The sequence below is a fragment of the Melospiza melodia genome, unplaced genomic scaffold (assembly GCF_035770615.1).
Source record: "Melospiza melodia melodia isolate bMelMel2 unplaced genomic scaffold, bMelMel2.pri scaffold_355, whole genome shotgun sequence".
Taxonomy (NCBI): domain Eukaryota; kingdom Metazoa; phylum Chordata; class Aves; order Passeriformes; family Passerellidae; genus Melospiza; species Melospiza melodia.
In genome coordinates, this window is record NW_026948676.1 from 38,288 (window position 1) to 58,521 (window position 20,234).

The 20,234-nt window shown below is 38.6% G+C and overlaps 2 protein-coding genes across 2 annotated transcripts; one reads left to right on the forward strand and one right to left on the reverse strand.

Annotated features, from left to right (window-relative positions):
* Positions 1-1,317: 1,317 nt before the first annotated feature.
* Positions 1,318-6,396, reverse strand: PTRHD1 (peptidyl-tRNA hydrolase domain containing 1). The gene is made up of 2 exons (XM_063183075.1): positions 6,187-6,396; positions 1,318-1,615 (listed from the first exon to the last, which is right to left on the reverse strand). Exons 1-2 carry the CDS (start codon positions 6,376-6,378, stop codon positions 1,445-1,447), a joined length of 363 nt encoding a protein of 120 aa, XP_063039145.1. The 5' UTR covers positions 6,379-6,396; the 3' UTR covers positions 1,318-1,444.
* CENPO (centromere protein O) lies at positions 6,323-18,954 on the forward strand (the record flags this gene model as incomplete). Its single annotated transcript, XM_063183078.1, is given in 9 exon segments — positions 6,323-6,511; positions 8,915-9,005; positions 11,756-11,823; positions 11,825-11,917; positions 14,002-14,098; positions 15,692-16,026; positions 16,410-16,481; positions 16,785-16,967; positions 18,658-18,954. Coding segments are annotated over 8 exon segments (1,200 nt in total), but the record flags the coding sequence as incomplete, so codon positions are not given.
* Positions 18,955-20,234: the final 1,280 nt, after the last annotated feature.

Below are 20,234 nucleotides of genomic sequence, written 5' to 3' on the forward strand. Positions count from 1 at the left end.
TCCCCCATTTTTTCTTTTCATTTTTTCCTCTTTTTCCCCTCATTTTTTTCCTTTTCCTTTTTTCTCCTTTTCACCCAATTTTTTCTCTTTCTATTTTTTCCTTTTCCCCTCCTTCTTTTTTCCCCCATTTTCCTTATTTTCCCCCCTCATATTTTCCCTTTTCATTTTTCCCTTTTTTCTCTGCTTTTCCGCCATTTTCTCCTTATTTTCCTCCTTTTTCCCCTTTTAATTTTTTCATTTTTTCCTCCTTTTCCCCCCAATTTTTCCATTTTAATTTTTTCCTTTTTTTTCTTTTTTCCTCTTTTCCTCCCCATTTTTCCCTTTTTATTTTTTCTTTTTTCCCTCTATTTTCCCTTTTCATTTTTTCTTCCTTTTTACCCATTTTTTTCCCTTTTTATTTTTTAGTTTTTCCCCCTCTTTCTTTTTCCCCATTTTTTCCTTATTTTCCTCATTTTCCCCTTCCTTTCCCCTTATTTCTCCCCTTTTTTTCCTTATTTTCCCCCCAATTTTTCCCTTTTCAACCCTCCTTTTTTCCCTCATTTTCCTCCTTTATACCCATTTTTTCTTTCCTCTCTTTTCCTTTCCCTCCGCATTTTATCCCATTTTATTCATTTCCCCATTTTCCTTCTTTTCCTCCCTTTTCCCCCCATTTCCCTCCTTTTCATTTTTCCTTTTTTCCTCCTTTTTCCCCTTTTCATTTTTTCATTTTTTCCTCCTTTCCCCCCAATTTTTCCATTTTAATTTTTTCCTTTTTTTTTCTTTTTTCCTCTTTTCCTCCCCATTTTTCCCTTTTTATTTTTTCTTTTTTCCCTCTATTTTCCCTTTTCATTTTTTCTTCCTTTTTACCCATTTTTTTCCCCTTTTTATTTTTTAGTTTTTCCCCCTCTTCTTTTTCCCCATTTTTTCCTTATTTTCCTCATTTTCCCCTTCCTTTCCCCTTATTTCTCCCCTTTTTTTCCTTTTTTTCCCCCCAATTTTTCCCTTTTCAACCCTCCTTTTTTCCCTCATTTTCCTCCTTTATACCCATTTTTTCTTTACTCTCTTTTCCTTTCCCTCCGCATTTTATCCCATTTTATTCATTTCCCCATTTTCCTTCTTTTCCTCCCTTGTTCCCCCATTCCCCTCCTTTTTATTTTTCCTTTTTTCCTCCTTTTCCCCCTTTTTTTCCCGTTTTATTTTTTAATTTTTTCCCTTTTTATTTTTTACTTTTCCCCTCTTTTTCCCCTCATTTTCCCCCTTTTTACTTTTTCCCGCCTTTTTCCCGCCTTTTTCCCCTCACGGCCCCCCACAACAAAACCACACCACGCCACGACAAAACCCCCAAAAATTCCACTTTAAATTCACTTTAAATCCACTTCAAATCCCCGCCGTTCCCACTCCGAAGCAAAATTCAAGCCCAAAATCCCAGGATTTTACAGAAAAAGGTGGAAAATTCCAGCAGGATTCACTTGAGGAGCCGGAAGTGCCTGAGGTGAGGCTGCACCAGGGCCCGGGGGTACGGCCTGAGGGCCAAACACGTCGCGATCCCCTCAGGGTTCTCCGTCCACATCTTGTGGTCGATCCCTTTTTCTTTCAGTAATTTCCCCAAATCCAGCAGGGAATTCTCATCTGGAGCCTAAAGAATAAATAAAAATTTATTTGGATTTTTCCTCATTAAAAAATTCCCAAATTTGTGCAAATTAATGGGGTTTTTCCTCATAAAAATCCCTAAAATATTGACAAATAATGGGGTTTTTCCTCATAGAAATCTTAAAATATTGACAATTAATGGGGTTTTTCCTCATGAATTTCCCTAAAATATTGAAATTTATTTGGACTTTACCTCATGAATTTCCCTGAAATAGTGAAAATTAATGGGATGTTTCCTCATAAAAATTCCCAAATTAATGGAAATTAATGAGATTTTTACCTCATTAAAAAATTCCAAAATACTTTGAAAATTAATTGGATTTGTCCCTCATGAAAAATTCCCTAAAATACTGAAAATTAATGGGATTTTTACCTCATTAAAAATCCAAAATATACTGAAAATTAATTGGATTTGTCCCTCATGAAAAATTCCCTAAAATATTGAAAATTAATGAGGTTTTTCCTCATTAAAAATTCCCAAATTTATGGAAATTAATGGGGTTTTTCCTCATAAAAATCCCTAAAATATTGAAAATTAATGGGGTTTTTCCTCATGAATTTCCCTAAAATATTGAAAATCAATGGGGTTTTTCCTCATAAAATGTTTCCAAATTTATTGAAATTAAAGGGATTTTTACCTCATTAAAAGTTCCCTAACATATTGAAAATCAATTGGATTTTTTCCCTCATAAAAAATTCCCAAATTTATGGGAATTAATGAGGGGTTTTTTTCTCATTTATGGAAATTTATTTGGATTAGGTGTTCAATTCCTTTTTCTTTCAGTAACTTCCTCAAATCCAGCAGGGAATTCTCATCTGGAGCCTAAAGAATAAATAAAAATTTATTTGGATTTTTCCTCATTAAAAAAATCCCCAATTTATGGAAATTAAAGGGATTTTACCTCATAAAAATCCCTAAAATATTGAAAATCAATGGGGTTTTTCCTCATGAATTTCCCTGAAATATTGACAATTAAAGGGATTTTTCCTCATGAATTTCCCTAAAATATTGAAATTTATTTGGATTTTACCTCATGAATTTCCCTGAAATAGTGAAAATTAATGGGATGTTTCCTCATAAAAATTCCCAAATTTATGGAAATTAATGAGATTTTTACCTCATTAAAAAATTCCAAAATACTTTGAAAATTAATTGGATTTGTCCCTCATGAAAAATTCCCTAAAATATTGAAAATTAATGGGATTTTTACCTCATTAAAAATCCAAAATATACTGAAAATTAATTGGATTTGTCCCTCATGAAAAATTCCCTAAAATATTGAAAATTAATGGGGTTTTTCCTCATGAATTTCCCTAAAATATTGAAAATCAATGGGGTTTTTCCTCATAAAATGTTTCCAAATTTATTGAAATTAAAGGGATTTTTACCTCATTAAAAGTTCCCTAACATATTGAAAATCAATTGGATTTTTTCCCTCATTGAAAATTAATGAGGTTTTTCCTCATAAAAAATTCCCAAATTTATGGGAATTAATGAGGGGTTTTTTTCTCATTTATGGAAATTTATTTGGATTTGGTGTTCAATTCCTTTTTCTTTCAGTAACTTCCTCAAATCCAGCAGGGAATTCTCATCTGGAGCCTAAAGAATAAATAAAAATTTATTTGGATTTTTCCTCATTAAAAAAATCCCCAATTTATGGAAATTAAAGGGATTTTACCTCATAAAAATCCCTAAAATATTGAAAATCAATGGGGTTTTACCTCATGAATTTCCCTAAAATATTGAAAATTAAAGGGATTTTACCTCATGAAATTCCCTAAAATATTGAAAATTAATGGGGTTTTTCCTCATAAAATGTTTCCAAATTTATGGAAATTAAAGGGATTTTTACCTCATTAAAAATTCCCTAACATATTGAAAATCAATTGGATTTTTTCCCTCATTGAAAATTAATGAGGTTTTTCCTCATAAAAAATTCCCAAATTTATGGGAATTAATGAGGGGTTTTTTTCTCATTTATGGAAATTTATTTGGATTTGGTGTTCAATTCCTTTTTCTTTCAGTAACTTCCTCAAATCCAGCAGGGAATTCTCATCTGGAGCCTAAAGAATAAATAAAAATTTATTTGGATTTTTCCTCATTAAAAAAATCCCCAATTTATGGAAATTAAAGTGATTTTACCTCATAAAAATCCCTAAAATATTGAAAATCAATGGGGTTTTACCTCATGAATTTCCCTAAAATATTGAAAATTAAAGGGATTTTACCTCATGAAATTCCCTAAAATATTGAAAATTAATGGGGTTTTTCCTCATAAAATGTTTCCAAATTTATGGAAATTAAAGGGATTTTTACCTCATTAAAAATTCCCTAACATATTGAAAATCAATTGGATTTTTTCCCTCATTGAAAATTGGTGGGGTTTTCCCTCATAAAAAATTCCCCAAATGTAGGGAAATTAAAGGGATTTTTACCTCATAAAAATCCCTAAAATATTGAAAATTTAATGGGGTTTTTCCTTATAAAATTTTTCCAAATTTGTGGAAATTAACGGGATTTTTACCTCATTAAAAAATCCCTAATTTATGGAAAATTAATGGGGTTTTTCCTCATAAAAAACTCCCAAGTTTATGGAAATTAATGGGATTTTTACCTCATGAAAAATTCCCTAATATATTAAAAATTAAAGGGATTTTTTCCTCAAAAAATCTCCAAAATATATTGAAAAATATATTAGATTTTTTCCTCATAAAAATTTTCCTAAATTTATGGAAATTAAAGGGACGTTTCCTCATGAAAAATTCCCTAAAATATTGAAAATTATTTTGGATTTTTCCTCATTAAAAATTTCCCAAATTTATGGAAATTACTGGGATTTTTACCTCATAAAAAAATCACGAAGGTATGGAAATTATTGAGATTTTTTTCTCATGTATGGAAATTATTTGGATTTTTCCTCATTTAAAAATCCCCAAATTGATTGAAATTAAAGGGAATTTCCTCATAAACACCCCCTCCAACTTTATAGAAATTAATGTGATTTTTAATTCATTAAAAAATCCCTAAATTTATGGAAATTATTGAGATTTTTTTTCCTCACAAAAAAATTCCAAATTTCTGGAAAATCAAAGGAATTTTCTACTCATGAAAAAGCCCCAATTTATGGAAATGAATTTGATTTTTTCTCAGTAAAAATCCCCAAATTTATGGAAAAATAATGGGATTTTTTCCTCATAAGAAAAATTTCAAGTTGATGGACATTAATGGGATTTTTTTTCCTTTTCCATCCCGTTATTATTCAGAATTTCATGAGGGAATTAGAATTTAATGAAGAATTATTCCGAATTCTATGAGGAAATATTCCGAATTTTCTGAGGGAATTATTCAGAATTTCACGAGGACATTATTCCAAATTTCATGAGGGAATTATTCAGAATTTTATGAGGAATTATTCCGAACTCCATGAGGAAATTGTTTAGAATTTCATAAGGGAAATATTCGGAATTTGCTGAGGGAATTATTCTGAATTTAGTGATGGAAATATTCCAAATTTCCTGAGGAAATTATTCTGGTTTTTATGAGAGAATGATTTCGAATTCCACAAGGAAATATTCCAAAGTTCATGAGGGAATTATTCCGAATTCCATGAAGCAATCATTCTGAATTCCATGAGGAAATATTCCAAATGTCATGAGGAATTTTCAATAATTTAGTGAGGAATTATTCCGAATTTTATGAGGAAATTATTCAGAATTCCATGATGAATTATTCCGAATTTTATGAGGAAATTATTCAGAATTCCATGATGAATTATTCCGAATTTTCTGAGGGAATTATTCGGAACTCCAGGAGGAAATATTCCAAATTTCATGAGGCAGTTATTTCGAATTCCATGAGAAAATATTCCAAATTTCATGAAGGAATTATTCCGAATGTCATGAGAAATTATTCAGAATTTTATGAGGAAATTATTCCGCATTTAATGAGGAAGGAAGTATTCCAAATTCCATGAGGGAATTATTCCGAATTCCATGAGGAAATATTCCAGTTTTTATGAGGGAATTACTCCGAATTTTATGAAGAGTTATTCCGAATTTCATGAGAGAGTTATTCAAAATTTTATGAGGAATTATTTTTAATTTAGTGAGGGAATTATGCAGAATTCCATGAGGAAATATTCTAAATTTCATGAAGGAAATATTCAGAATGTCATGAGGGAATTCTTCCGAATTCCATGAGTAATTATTCCAAATTTCATGAGGGAATTATTCCGAATTTTATGAGGAATTATTCCCAAAATCCAATTAAATTTTCCCAGAAAATTCCGGCTCCTCCTCTCGCCAGCACAGCCCGACCCCCCGGACCTCCCCCTCCTCTCAGCGACCCCAAAATCTCCTCTTCACCCCCAAACTGACAATTCCCACCTCTTTTAACTCCAAAACATCTCCAAAAATTCCCAATTTTCAAAAAAAAAATCCATGATTTTCCCCCCAAAAAATTGATTTTCCCTCACGCCGCCACCGCCCCCCCCAACATGGCGGCCGCTCTCCCCCTCAGCGCGGAGCTCCCATCATGCCCCGCGGCGCCGCCATTACCTCCAGCACCACCGTTGTCATGGCGTCGCCCTGCTCCAGGTACGCGCCGGTGTCGGGATGCTCCCGGTAACCGTGAACGGCCGCCAGCGCGGCGTGACAGCCCTGAGCCACCACGGCACCGAGCGGCCACGAGTGGGGAGGCCGCGCCAGATCCCCGCGGAGCACCACGTACTGCACCAGCGCCGCCGCCATGTTGCTGTACGGAACCGCGCGGGCTGCCGGGATTAAGCGGAAAGTGAGGCAGACAGGGCGCCGCCATCTTGTGTACGGAACGGAGGGCGGCGTGATGACGCACTTCCGGCGGCGCTGAGGCGGGAAAGTTGAGGTGAGCGCGGAGCCCTCAGGGAGGGGTTTGGGGTCCCGGGGGTTTTTTGGGGAATTTTTTAGGATTTTTTTTGGGATAATTCTTTAGGATCATCCCTAAATCCCTCTCCTGAGATTCACTGGAAGTTTTGGGGTCATTTATGGTGCCCTTGAGGGTTGTCCGGGTTCCGTTCCTTGGGATCGTCCCTGTCCTCAGTTTGGGATCGTCCCTGTCACTTTCCCGCCATTTTTTCCTCCCCAAATCCATAAATTCCCACTTGTTTTCCTCATAAAAGCCCCAAATTAATGGCAATTAATGGGATTTTTCCTCATTAAAAATCCCCAAATTTATGGAAGTTATTGGGATTTTTACCTCATTACAGTTTCCCAAGTTTATGGAAAAATAATGGAATGTTTACCCCATAAAAATTCCCAACTTTATGGAAATTAATGGGATTTTTACCTCATTAAAAAATCCCCAAATTTATGGAAATTAACGGGATTTTTCCTCATTAAAAATCCCCAAATTTATGGAAATTATTGGGATTTTTACCTCATTACAGTTTCCCAAGTTTATGGAAAAATAATGGAATTTTTACCTCATAAAAATTCCCAACTTTATGGAAATTAATGGGATTTTTACCTCATTAAAAATCCCCAAATTAATGGAAATTAATGGGATTTTTCCTCATTAAAAATCCCCAAATTTATGGAAATTATTGGGATTTTTACCTCATTACAGTTTCCCAAGTTTATGGAAAAATAATGGAATTTTTACCTCATAAAAATTCCCAACTTTATGGAAATTAATGGGATTTTTACCTCATTAAAAAATCCCCAAATTTATGGAAATTAACGGGATTTTTACCTCATTACAGTTTCCCAAGTTTATGGAAAAATAATGGAATTTTTACCTCATAAAAATTCCCAATTTTATGGAAATTAATGGTATTTTTACCTCATTAAAAAATCCCCAAATTTATGGAAATAACGGGATTTTTACCTCATTAAAAATTCCCTAAAATAATGAAAATTAATTGGCCTTTTTCCTTTTTCCATCCCACTTTCCCCTCACAAAAACCCCCAGAATTCATGGAAATTAATGGGACTTTTACATAATAAAAATATCCAACTTCTTGGAAAATTAATGAGAATTCTTTCCTCATTTATGGAAATTATTTTGATTTTCCATCATTAAAAAGTTAATTCCCTAAGTTTATTGAGATTAATGGAATTTTTTCCTCATTAAAGAGTCCCAAATATATTGAAAATAAATTGGATTTTTTTCCATTCCCATCCCCATTTTCCTCATTAAAAAATTTCCCAAGTTTATGGCAAAATGATGGGATTTTTTAATCATTAAAAAATCCAAATTTATGGAAAATGAATGGTGTTTTTACCTCATTAAAAATCCCCAAATTTATAGAAATTAAAGGGATTTTTTTCCTCATTAAAAATTCCCAAATTTGTGGAAAATTAATGGGATTTTTCCTCATTAAAAAATCCCAAAGTTATGGAAATTAATGGGATTTTTTCCTCGTTAAAAATGACCAAATTGATGATAATTAATGGGATTTTTTTTCTCATTTAAAAATCCCAAATGTATGGAGTTTTTAAAAAGTTTTTCCTCATTAAATTCCCCACATTTAGGGAAAATGAATGGGATTTTTCCTCATTAAAAAAATCCCCAAATTTATGGAAATTAATGAGATTTTTTTTCCTCATTTATGGAAATTATTTGGATTTTTCCTCATTAAAATTTCCCAAATTTATGGAAATGAACTGGATCTTTTTCCTCATTTAAAAAATCCCAAGTTTATGAAAAATTAATGGTGCTTTTACCTCATTATAAACCCCAAATTTACAGATTTTTTTTTCATTTTTTCCTCATTAAAAATTCCCACATTTGTGGAAAATTAATGGGATTTTTTTCCTCATTAAAAAATCCCAGAATTATGGAAATTAATGGGATTTTTTCCTCATTAAAAATGACCAAATTTATGATAATTAATGGGGTTTTTATAACCAAATTGATGATAATTAATGGGATTTATTTTCTCATTTAAAAATCCCAAATGTATGGAGTTTTTAAAAATTTTTTCCTCATTAAAAATCCCCAAATTTATGGAAAATGAATGTGATTTTTCCTCATTAAAAAATTCCCCAAATTTATGGAAATTAAAGAGATTTTTTTTTCCTCATTTATGGAAATTATTTGGATTTTCCCTCATTAAAAAATCCCAAACTTATGGAAATTAACTGCATCCTTACCTCATAAAAATTCCCAATTTTATGGAAATGATTGGGATTTTCTCCTCATTAAAAACCCCAAATTTATAGAAATTCATGGAATTTCTTCCTTATTAAAAAAAAATCACAAGTTTATGAAAATTAATTAAACTTTTCCATTTTTTCCATTTTCCAGCCCCAAATCTTTGGGATTTTCTGGGAATTCCCAGCCATGGATCCTGGGAAAGAAGAGGAGGAAAATGAAGAGAAAATGGAATTTTCACAGGGTGAGTTCCCAAAATTCCTGAATTTCCCCAAATTTTCTGGAATTTTCACAGGGTGAGTTCCCAAAATCCCCAAATTTCCCCAAATTTTCCCCTTTCTGTGCAGGAATTCTTCCTAAAATTCCCAAAATTCTGCCTAAAATTCCGAATCCTTCCCCTAAAACCCCAAATTCTCCCAAAATTCCCAAATTTCTTTTGAAATTCTTACTGTAATTCTCAAATTCCTTCCAAAATTGTCCCCAAAATTCCTGAATTTCCTCCAAAAATTCCCCAAATTCTTCACAATTTTCTTCCCAAAAATCCCCAAATTTCGTCCCTGAATTCTTAAAAAAAATCCCCAAATTCTTCACAAAATTCACAGCAAAATCCCCGAATTTCTTCCTAAAATTCCTCCTCAAAATTCCCAATTTCTCTCCCAAATTTCCTCCAAAAAATCCCCAAATTCTTCACAAAGCTCCTCCCAAAATTCCTCAATTTCTTCCCAAAATTCTCCCCAGAATTCCCGAGAATTCCCAGATTTTCTCCTAAAATTTCCAAAATTCTCCACAAATTCTTCCTGAAATTCTTTCAGAAATCCCTAAATTCCTCCTTAAAATCCCCAAATTTCTTCCTAAAATCCCCAAGTTTTCTCTAAATTCCCCCTGAAAACCCCAAATTTCCTCCTGAAAATCCCAAATTTCTTCCCAAAAATCCCCAAATTCTTCCCAAAGCTCCTCCCAAAATTCCTTAATTTCTTCCCAAAATTCTCCCCAGAATTCCCGAGAATTCCCAGATTTTCTCCTAAAATTTCCAAAATTCTCCACAAATCCCTCCTAAAATTCTTTCAGAAATCCCTAAATTCCTCCTTAAAATCCCCAAATTTCTTCCTAAAATCCCCAAGTTTTCTCTAAATTCCTCCTGACAACCCCAAATTTCCTCCTGAAAATCCCAAATTTCTTCCCAAAATCCCCAAATTCTTCCCAAAGCTCCTCCCAAAATTCCTCAATTTCTTCCCAAAATTCTCCCCAAAATTCCCGAGAATTCCAGATTTTCTCCTAAAATTTCCAAAATTCTCCACAAATTCTTCCTGAAATTCTTTCAGAAATCCCTAAATTCCTCCTTAAAATTCCCAAATTTCTTCCTAAAATCCCCAAGTTTTCTCTAAATTCCTCCTGACAACCCCAAATTTCCTCCTGAAAACCCCAAATTTTCCCCATTTTTCAGCGGTCCTGTCCCACCTGGAGTCTCTGGAGCGCCGTGAGCGGGGCCGGGCTGGGCAGTGCCACAATTCCTGCCCATGCAGGGATTCTGACCAAACTCTCTCATTCCTCCCCAAATTCCTTCCTAAAATCCCCAAATTCTTCCCAAAGCTCCTCCCAAAATTCCTGAATTTCTTCCCAAAATTCTCCCCAGAATTCCCAGACTTTCTCCTAAAATTTCCAAAATTCTCCACAAATCCCTCCTAAAATTCTTTCAGAAATCCCTAAATTCCTCCTTAAAATCCCCAAATTTCTTCCTAAAATCCCCAAGTTTTCTCTAAATTCCTCCTGACAACCCCAAATTCCTCCTGAAAACCCCGAATTTTCCCCAAAATCCCAAATTTTCCCCATTTTCCAGGACTCCACCTGGAGTCCCTGGAGTCCCTGGAGCAGGGCCGGGCTGGGCAGTGCCACAATTCCTGCCCGTGCAGGGATTCTGCCCAAACTCTCACATTCCTCCCCAAAATCCTTCCCAAAACCCCCAAAATCCCTGAATTTTCCCAAATTTCTTCCCAAAATCCCCATTTTTTCCCCATTTCCAGGGGTCCTGTCCCACCTGGAGTCCCTGGAGTGCCGTGAGCGGGGCCGGGCTGGGCAGTGCCACAATTCCTGCCCATGCAGGGATTCTGCCCAAACTCTCTCATTCCTCCCCAAATTCCTTCCCAAAACCCCCAAAATCCCTGAATTTTCCCAAATTTCTTCCCAAAATCCCCATTTTTTCCCCATTTCCAGGGGTCCTGTCCCACCTGGAGTCTCTGCAGCTCCGTGAGCGGGGCCGGGCTGGGCAGTGCCACAATTCCTGCCCGTGCAGGGATTCTGCCCAAACTCTCACATTCCTCCCCAAATTCCTTCCCAAAAATCCCCAAATTCTTCCCAAAGCTCCTCCCAAAATTCCTCAATTTCTTCCCAAAATTCTCCCCAGAATTGCCAGATTTTCTCCTAAAATTTCCAAAATTCTCCACAAATCCCTCCTAAAATTCTTTCAGAAATCCCCAAATTCCTCCTTAAAATCCCCAAATTTCTTCCTAAAATCCCCAAGTTTTCTCTAAATTCCTCCTGACAACCCCAAATTCCTCCTGAAAACCCCGAATTTTCCCCAAAATCCCAAATTTTCCCCATTTTTCAGCGGTCCTGTCCCACCTGGAGTCTCTGCAGCTCTGTGAGCGGGGCCGGGCTGGGCAGTGCCACAATTCCTGCCCGTGCAGGGATTCTGCCCAAACTCTCTCATTCCTCCCCACAATCCTTCCCAAAACCCCAAAATCCCTGAATTTTCCCAAATTTCTTCCCAAAATCCCCATTTTTTCCCCATTTCCAGGGGTCCTGTCCCACCTGGAGTCCCTGGAGCTCCGTGAGCGGGGCCGGGCTGGGCAGTGCCACAATTCCTGCCCGTGCAGGGACTCTGCCCAAACTCTCACATTCCTCCCCAAATTCCTTCCCAAAATCCTTCCCAAAACTCCTGAATTTTCCCAAAATCCCAAATTTTCCCCAAAATCCCCATTTTTTCCCCATTTCCAGGGGTCCTGTCCCACCTGGAGTCGCTGGAGCGCCGGGAGCGGGGCCGGGCCGTGCTGAGGGAGCAGCGGGGAGCGGCAGCGGGAGCGCACGGAGACCCTCAGGGCCAAAATCCAGCAGCTGGGACAGCTCAGGGACAGCCTGAGGGGGAAACTGCAAATGATGGTGAGAGGGGGGCACAAATTGTCCCAAAATATCCCAAAATTGTCCCCAAATTCTCCCAAAATTGTCCCAAAATTTTCCAAAAGTTATCCCAAAATTATTCCAAAATTGTCCCCAAATTGTCCCAAAATTGTCCCCAAATTGTCCCAAAATTTTCCCAAAATTGTCCTCAAATTGTCCCAAAATTGTCCTCAAATTGTCCCAAAATTCCTGACGGTTTTTCCCCAAAATTCCTAAAAAGTTCCCATGATTTTCCCCAGAATTTTCCCAAAATTCCTGAGGATTTTTGAGGAAATTCCTGAGGATTTTTGAGGATTTATCCCCAAATTCCCGGGGTTTGTCCCAGTCAGTGACTCCGGGATCGCCCCGAGACCCTCAGGGCCAAAATCCAGCAGCTGGCACAGCTCAGGGACAGCCTGGGGGGGAAACTGCAGACACTGCTGAGAGGGGGGCACAAATTGTCCCTAAATTGTCCCAAAATTGTCCCCAAATTGTCCCAAAGTTATCCCAAAATTATCCCAAAATTGTCCTCAAATTGTCCCAAAATTCCTGACGGTTTTTCCCCAAAATTCCTAAAAAGTTCCCATGATTTTCCCCAGAATTTTCCCAAAATTCCTGAGGATTTTTCCCCAAAATTCCTGAGGATTTTTGAGGATTGATCCCCAAATTCCCAGGGTTTGTCCCAGTCAGTGACTCCCTGAGCACAGGGACAGCCTGAGGGGGAAACTGCAGACACTGCAGAGAGGGGGGCACAAATTGTCCCCAGATTGTCCCAAAATTGTCCCCAAATTGTCCCTAAAATGTCCCAAAGTTGTCCTCAAATTGTCCCAAAATTCCTGACGGTTTTTCCCCAAAATTCCTAAAAATTCCCATGATTTTCCCCAGAATTTTCCAAAAAATTCCTGAGGATTTTTCCCCAAAATTCCTGAGGATTTTTGAGGATTTATCCCAGATTTCCCAGGGTTTGTCCCAAAATTCCTGAGGATTTTTCCCCAAAATTCCTGAGGATTTTTGAGGATTTATCCCAGATTTCCAGGGTTTGTCCCAGTCAGTGACTCCCTGAGCACAGGGACAGCCTGAGGGGGAAACTGCAGGCACTGCTGAGAGGGGGGCACAAATTGTCCCCAAATTGTCCCAAAATTCTCCCAAAATTGTCCCCAAAATTATCCCAAAACTGTCCTCAAATTGTCCCAAAATTGTCCCAAAATTGTCCCAAAATTATCCCAAAATTGTCCTCAAATTGTCCCAAAATTACCCCAAAATTGTCCCAAAATTATCCCAAAATTATCCCCAATTGTCCCAAAATTATCCCAAAATTGTCCTCAAATTGTCCCAAAATTCCTGACGGTTTTTCCCCAAAATTCCTAAAAAGTTCCCATGATTTTCCCCAGAATTTTCCCAAAATTCCTGAGGATTTTCCCCAAAATTCCTGAGGATTTTTGAGGATTGATCCCCAAATTCCCAGGGTTTGTCCCCGTCAGTGACTCCCTGAGCACAGGGACAGCCTGAGGGGGAAACTGCAGAGAGGGGGGCACAAATTGTCCCTAAATTGTCCCAAAATTGTCCCCAAATTCTCCCAAAATTGTCCCAAAATTCCAGAGGATTTTCCCCAAATTTTCCCAAAGTTCCCCAGGATTTTTCCCAGAATTGCCAAGGATTTTTCCCCCAAATTTCTGATATTTCTCCCCATTCCCAGGCCCAGGACAAATCAGCAATTCCCTGGGAGCCCCGGGAGGTTTTGCACTGGAGGATCCCAAAATTCCCCAGGATTTTTCCCAAAATTATCCCAAAATTCCCCAGGATTTTCCCCAGGATTATCCCCAAAATTTCCAAGGACTTTTCCCAGATTTTTCCCATTATTTTTTCCCCAAATTTCTGGTTTTTCCCCGTATTTCCAGGCCCAGGACAAATCATCAATTCCCTGGGAGCCCGGGAGGTTTTGCACTGGAGGATCCCAAAATTCCCTAGGATTTTTCCCAAAATTATCCCAAAATTCCCTGGGATTTTTCCCCGATTTTTCTCAGTACTTTTGCCAACATTCCCGAGGATTTTTTCCCCAAATTTCTGATATTTTTCCCCATTTCCAGGCCCAGGACAAATCATCAATTCCCTGGGAGCCGCGGGAGGTTTTGCTGTGGCGCATCCGGCAGCTGCAGGAGCTGCTGAAACTCTTCCCCCTCACAGGTAAACCTGCGGGGAAATCGTGAAATTTTCTGGGAAAATCGTGAAATTTTCTGGGAAAATCGTGAATTTTTCTGGTGAAATCGTGAATTTTTCTGGGAAAATCATGAATTTTTCTGGGAAAATAGTGAAATTTTCTGAGAAAATCGTGAAATTTTCTGGGAAAATCGTGAAATTTTCTGTGAAAATCGTGAAATTTTCTGAGAAAATCGTGAAATTTTCTGGGAAAATCGTGAAATTTTCTGGGAAAATCGTGAAATTTTCTGTGAAAATCATGAAATTTTCTGTGAAAATCGTGAATTTTTCTGGGAAAATCATGAAATTTTCTGGGGAAATCGTGAAATTTTCTGGGGAAATCGTGAAATTTTTTGTGAAAATCATGAATTTTTCTGGGAAAATCATGAATTTTCTGGGAAAATCGTGAAATTTTCTGGGAAAATCGTCAATTTTTCTGGGAAAATCATGAATTTTTCTGAGAAAATCGTGAAATTTTCTGGGAAAATCGTGAATTTTTCTGGGAAAATCGTGCAATTTTCTGGGAAAATCGTGAAATTTTTTGTGAAAATCGTGAAATTTTCTGTGAAAATCATGAAATTTTCTGTGAAAATCGTGAAATTTTCCGGGAAAATCGTGAAATTTTCTGGGAAAATCTTGAAATTTTCTGGGAAAATCCTGAAATTTTCCGTGAAAATCCTGAAATTTTCTGGGAAAATCGTGAAATTTTCTGGGAAAATCGTGAAATTTTCTGAGAAAATCGTGAAATTTTCTGGGAAAATCGTGAAATGTTCTGAGAAAATCGTGAAATTTTCTGGGAAAATCGTGAAATTTTCTGTGAAAATCGTGAATTTTTCTGGGAAAATTGTGAATTTTTCTGGGAAAATCGTGAAATTTTCTGAGAAAATAGTGAAATTTTCTGAGAATATCGTGAAATTTTCTGGGAAAATTGTGAAATTTTCTGGGAAAATCGTGAAATTTTCTGTGAAAATCGTGAAATTTTCTGGGAAAATCGTGAAATGTTCTGAGAAAATCGTGAAATTTTCTGTGAAAATCCTGAAATTTTCTGGGAAAATCATGAATTTTTCTGGGAAAATCGTGAATTTTTCTGTGAAAATCGTGAAATTTTCTGTGAAAATCATGAAATTTTCCGTGAAAATCCTGAAATTTTCTGGGAAAATCGTGAAATTTTCTGAGAAAATCGTGAAATTTTCTGGGAAAATCGTGAAATGTTCTGAGAAAATCGTGAAATTTTCTGGGAAAATTATGAATTTTTCTGGAAAATTGTGAAATTTTCTGAGAAAATCGTGAAATTTTCTGTGAAAATCCTGAAATTTTCTGGGAAAATAGTGAAATTTTCTGAGAATATCGTGAAATTTTTCTGGGAAAATCATGAAATTTTCTGTGAAAATCATGAAATTTTCTGGGAAAATCGTGAAATTTTCTGGGAAAATCGTGACTTTTTCTGGGAAAATTGTGAAATTTTCTGTGAAAATCGTGAAATTTTTGGGAAAACCGTGAAATTTTCTGGGAAAATCGTGAAATTTTTGTGGGGGATATAAGTTTTATATAATTTTATGCCATTTTTGTGCCCATTGGCAGGGATTTCAGGGAGGCTCTCGAGGCACGGCCTCTCGCTGTGCCTGCACACGTCCTTCGAGGGCGCCCTGCTGGACGCCTTCCCCCTGGAGCTGGAGCTGGAGCTGGAGCCGATCCCGGAGCCGCGGTGCCCGCCCCGGTGCCCGTCCCGGTGCCCGTCCCGGTGCCCGTCCCGGTGCCGGCGGCTCCGCCTCGGCCGCCACGGCCTCCCCCCGTGGCTGCCCCTGCAGGGGCTGGGCCCGCACTGCCCGCCCGCCACCGCCAGGGGGCGCCTCAACCACCTCGGGGCGCTGCTCAGCGCCCGCGCCGCCAGGAGGGAGCAGATCACGATACTGCAGGTGCAAGAGAGTCACAAATTTCCCCTAAAATCCCTCCCAAAATTCCCAAAAAATTCCTCCCAAAATTCACCAAAAATCTCTCTCAAAATTCCCCAAAAATTCCCTGCAAAAGTCCCCAAAAATTCCTCTCAAAATTCCCAAATTCTGTCCAAAAATTCCTCCCTGTATTCCCAAAGTTCTGCCCAAAATTCCTGCCCAAAATTCTCAAAGTTCTGCCCAAAATTCCCAGATAATTTCAGGGTAATTCCCAGATAATTCGCAGGTGATTTTGGGCTCATTCCCAGCTAATTCAGGATAATTTTGGGATACTTTTGGGACAGTTTTGGGCTCATTCCCAGGGGTTTCCCCTCCCTGGCCCCGCACTGCCCGCCCGCCACCGCCAGGGGCGCCTCAACCACCTCGGGGCGCTGCTCAGCGCCCGCACCGCCAGGAGGGAGCAGATCACGATACTGCAGGTGCGCACAAAATACTCACAAAATATTCACAAAATAGTCACAAAAATTCCCCTGAAACTCCTCCCAAAATTACCCAAAAATTCCTCCCAAAATTCCCCAAAAAATCCCCCTAAAACTCCCCGCAAAATTCCCCAAAAATTCCTCCCAAAATTCCCCAAAAATTCCTCTCAAAATTCCCCAAGTTCTGCCCAAAAATTCCTCCCTATTTTCCCAAAGTTCTGCCCAAAATTCCTGCCCAAAATTCTCAGGTAATTTCAGGGTAATTCCCAGATAATTCGCAGGTAATTTCGGGCTCATTCCCAGCTAATTCAGGATAAATTTGGGATAATTTTGGGACAATTTTGGGACAGTTTTGGGCTCATTCCCAGGGGTTTCCCCTCCCTGGCCCCACACTGCCCGCCCGGCACTGCCAGGGGGCGCCTGAAGCACCTCGGGGCGCTGCTCAGCGCCTGCGCCGCCAGGAGGGAGCAGATCAGGATACTGCAGGTGCGGGCAAGATACTCACAAAATATTCACAAATTATTCACAAAATAGTCACAGAATATTCACAAAATATTCACAAAAATTCCCCTGAAACTCCTCCCAAAATTTCCCCAGAAATTCCTCTCAAAATTCCCCAAAAATTCCCCAAAAATTCCTCCCAAAATTCCCCAAAAAATCCCCCTAAAACTCCCCGCAGAATTCCCCAAAAATTCCTCCCAAAATTCCCCAAAAATTCCTCTCAAAATTCCCCAAGTTCTGCCCAAAAATTCCTCCCTATTTTCCCAAAGTTCTGCCCAAAATTCCTGCCCAAAATTCCCAGGTAATTTCAGGGTAATTCCCAGATAATTCGCAGGTAATTTTGGGCTCATTCCCAGCTAATTCAGGATAAATTTGGGATAATTTTGGGACAATTTTGGGACAGTTTTGGGCTCATTCCCAGGGGTTTCCCCTCCCTCCCTCCCTCCCCCTGTGGCTGCCCCTGCAGGGCCTGGGCCCGTGGGGCAGGTGGGGACAAAAGATTCACAAAATATTCACAAAAATTCTCCGAAAATTACCCAAAAATTCCTCTCAAAAGTCCCCTAAAACTCCTCCCAAAATTCCCCAAAAATTTCTCTCCAAATTCCCCAAGTTCTGCCCAAAAATTCCTCCCTGTATTCCCAAAGTTCTGCCCAAAATTCCTGCCCAAAATTCTCAAAGTTCCGCCCAAAATTCCCAGGATAATTTCAGGATAATTCGCAGGTAATTTTGGGCTCATTCCCAGCTAATTCAGGATAATTTTGGGATAATTTTGGGACAGTTTGGTGCTCATTCCCAGGGGGAATTCTCAATTTCTCCACAAAATCCCCCAAATCCCTCCCAAAATTCAAAGTTCTTCTCCAAAATCCCCAAATTTCCTCCCCAAATCCCCAAATTTCCCAATTTTCCCCTTCTCCGACCTTTCCATGCACGAATTCCTCCCAAAATCCCCAAATTCCTTCCCCAAATCCCACCCTGAAATTCCTCAAACTCTTCCTGAAATTTCCACATTTCTTCCCCCCAAAAAATCCAAAATTTTCCCAAAATTCCTTCCCAAAATTCCCAAGTTTTGTCCAACATTCCCAAATTTCCTCCCAAAGTTCCCCAAATTTCCTCCAAAATTCCCAAATTTTTCTCCAAATCTGCCCAAAATCCCTGAAATTCCCAACTTCTCCAGCAAATCCCCAAAGTCCTGCCCAAAATCCCAAATTTCTTCCAAATTCCTCCCCAAAATCTTCAAAATTCCTCCCAAAATTCTGCCCAGAATTCCTGAGTTCATCCCAAAGTTGCTTCCCAGAATTTTGGGGTTTTCCACAAATCCCCAAATTCCTTCCCAAATTCAAATTTCCAACGTTTTGCCCAAAACTCCTTCCAAATGTCCCTCCTGAAATTCTCAATTTCTCCACGAAATCCCCCAAATTCTCCCCAAATCCCTCCCAAAATTCAAAGTTCTTCCCTAAAATTTCCCAAATTTCCCAATTTTCCCCTTCTCCAACCTTTCCATGCACGAATTCCTCCCAAAATCCCCAAATTCCTCCCCCAAATCCCACCCTGAAATTCCTCAAACTCTTCCTCAAACTTCCACATTTCTTTCCCAAAAAAATCCAAAATTTTCCCAAAATTCTTCCCCAAAATTCCAAATTCCCCTGTAAAATTCCCGAATTTTTTCCATTTCCAGGAGGAATTTTCCGACTGCATCCAAGGGATTCCCTCCAGCAACTCCCTGTGCAACCTCCTCAGCTTCCGCTGCCGCCTGCCCGCCCACAATTCCCAAATTCCCAAAAAAAATCCTGGAATTCCCGGGAAAAAATCCCGGATTCCTGGGAAAAAGCCCAAAAATTCCCAAATTCCTGGGGAAAACTCGGAAATTCCCGAGAATGTTCTGGAATTCCGGGCGCGGCTCCGGTACGGGGACCCCCTGAGGAGCCTCCCCACGGACGTGGAGATCGCCATGGAAGGTGAGATTGGGGAAAAAATGGGAATTTTTGGGAATTTTGGGGGGAAATTTGGGATTTGGGGCGTTTGGGGAGGGAGAGTTTCCTGGAACATCGAAATTCCTGGGAAAAAATCCGAATTTTTTTGGAAAAAATCTTTTTTTTTTTGGAAAAAATCCAAAATTTTTTGTAAAAAATCCGAAATTCCCTGGGACCAAACTGCCCCCGAAATTCCTGGGAGAAACTCCTGGAATTCTGAAGAAAAAACCCCAGAAATTCTCAGGAAAAAATCCAAAATTCCTGGGAAAAACCACAAAAGTTCCCAGAGGAAATTCCTGGAATTTTTCAGGGAAAAAACCCCAAAATTCCCAGGAAAATCCCTCAAATTCCTGGGATAAGCTGTGACATTCCCAGGAAAAATTCCTGGAATTTTTTGGGGAAAAAAACCAAAATTCCTAGGAGAAACAAAAATTCCTGAAAAAAACCCAGAAATTCCTGGGGAAAATTCCCAAATTTTGGGGAAAAGTTCCTGGAATGTTCTGGAATTCGGGGCCTGAGGAGCCTCCCCACGGCCGTGGGGATCGCCATGGAAGGTCAGTTTGGGGAATTTGGGGAAAAATTGGGAATTTTTGGGAATTTTGGGGGGAAAGTTTGGGATTTGGGGCGTTTGGGGAGGGAGAGTTTCCTGGAACATCGAAATTCCTGGGAAAAAATCCGAATTTTTTTGGAAAAAAATCTTTTTTTTTTTTGGAAAAAATCCAAAATTTTTTGTAAAAAATCCGAAATTCCTGGGACCAAACTGCCCCCGAAATTCCTGGGAGAAACTCCTGGGATTCTGAAGAAAAAATCCCCAGAAATTCTCAGGAAAAAATCCAAAATTCCTGGGAAAAATCACAAAAGTTCCCAGAGGAAATTCCTGGAATTTATCAGGGAAAAAAACCCCAAAATTCCCAGGAAAAATTCCCGGAATTTTTTGGGGAAAAAAGCCCAAAATTCCCAAGAGAAACAAAATTCCTGGGAAAACCCAGAAATTCCTGGAAAAAATCCAAATTTTTTTTTTAAAAACCCATATTTTTTTTTAAAAAATCCAAAATTTTCGGAAAACATCCAAAATTCCGGGACAAAACTGCCCCCGAAATTCCTGGGAGAAACTCCTGGGATTCTGAAGAAAAATCCCCAGAAATTCTCAGGAAAAAATCCAAAATTCCTGGGAAAAATCACAAAAGTTCCCAGAGGAAATTCCTGGAATTTTTCAGGGAAAAATCCCCAAAATTCCCAGGAAAATCCCTCAAATTCCTGGGACAAACGGTGACATTCCCAG

What these genes read in the sequence shown, in the direction of transcription:
- PTRHD1 (XM_063183075.1), bottom strand. Translation starts at nt 6,378, where the DNA reads ATGGCGGCGGCGCTGGTGCAGTACGTGGTGCTCCGCGGGGATCTGGCG. An exon ending in TGACAACGGTGGTGCTGGAG is followed by an intron (nt 1,616 to 6,186) that starts GTAATGGCGGCG and finishes TTTATTCTTTAG; the next exon opens with GCTCCAGATGAGAATTCCCT.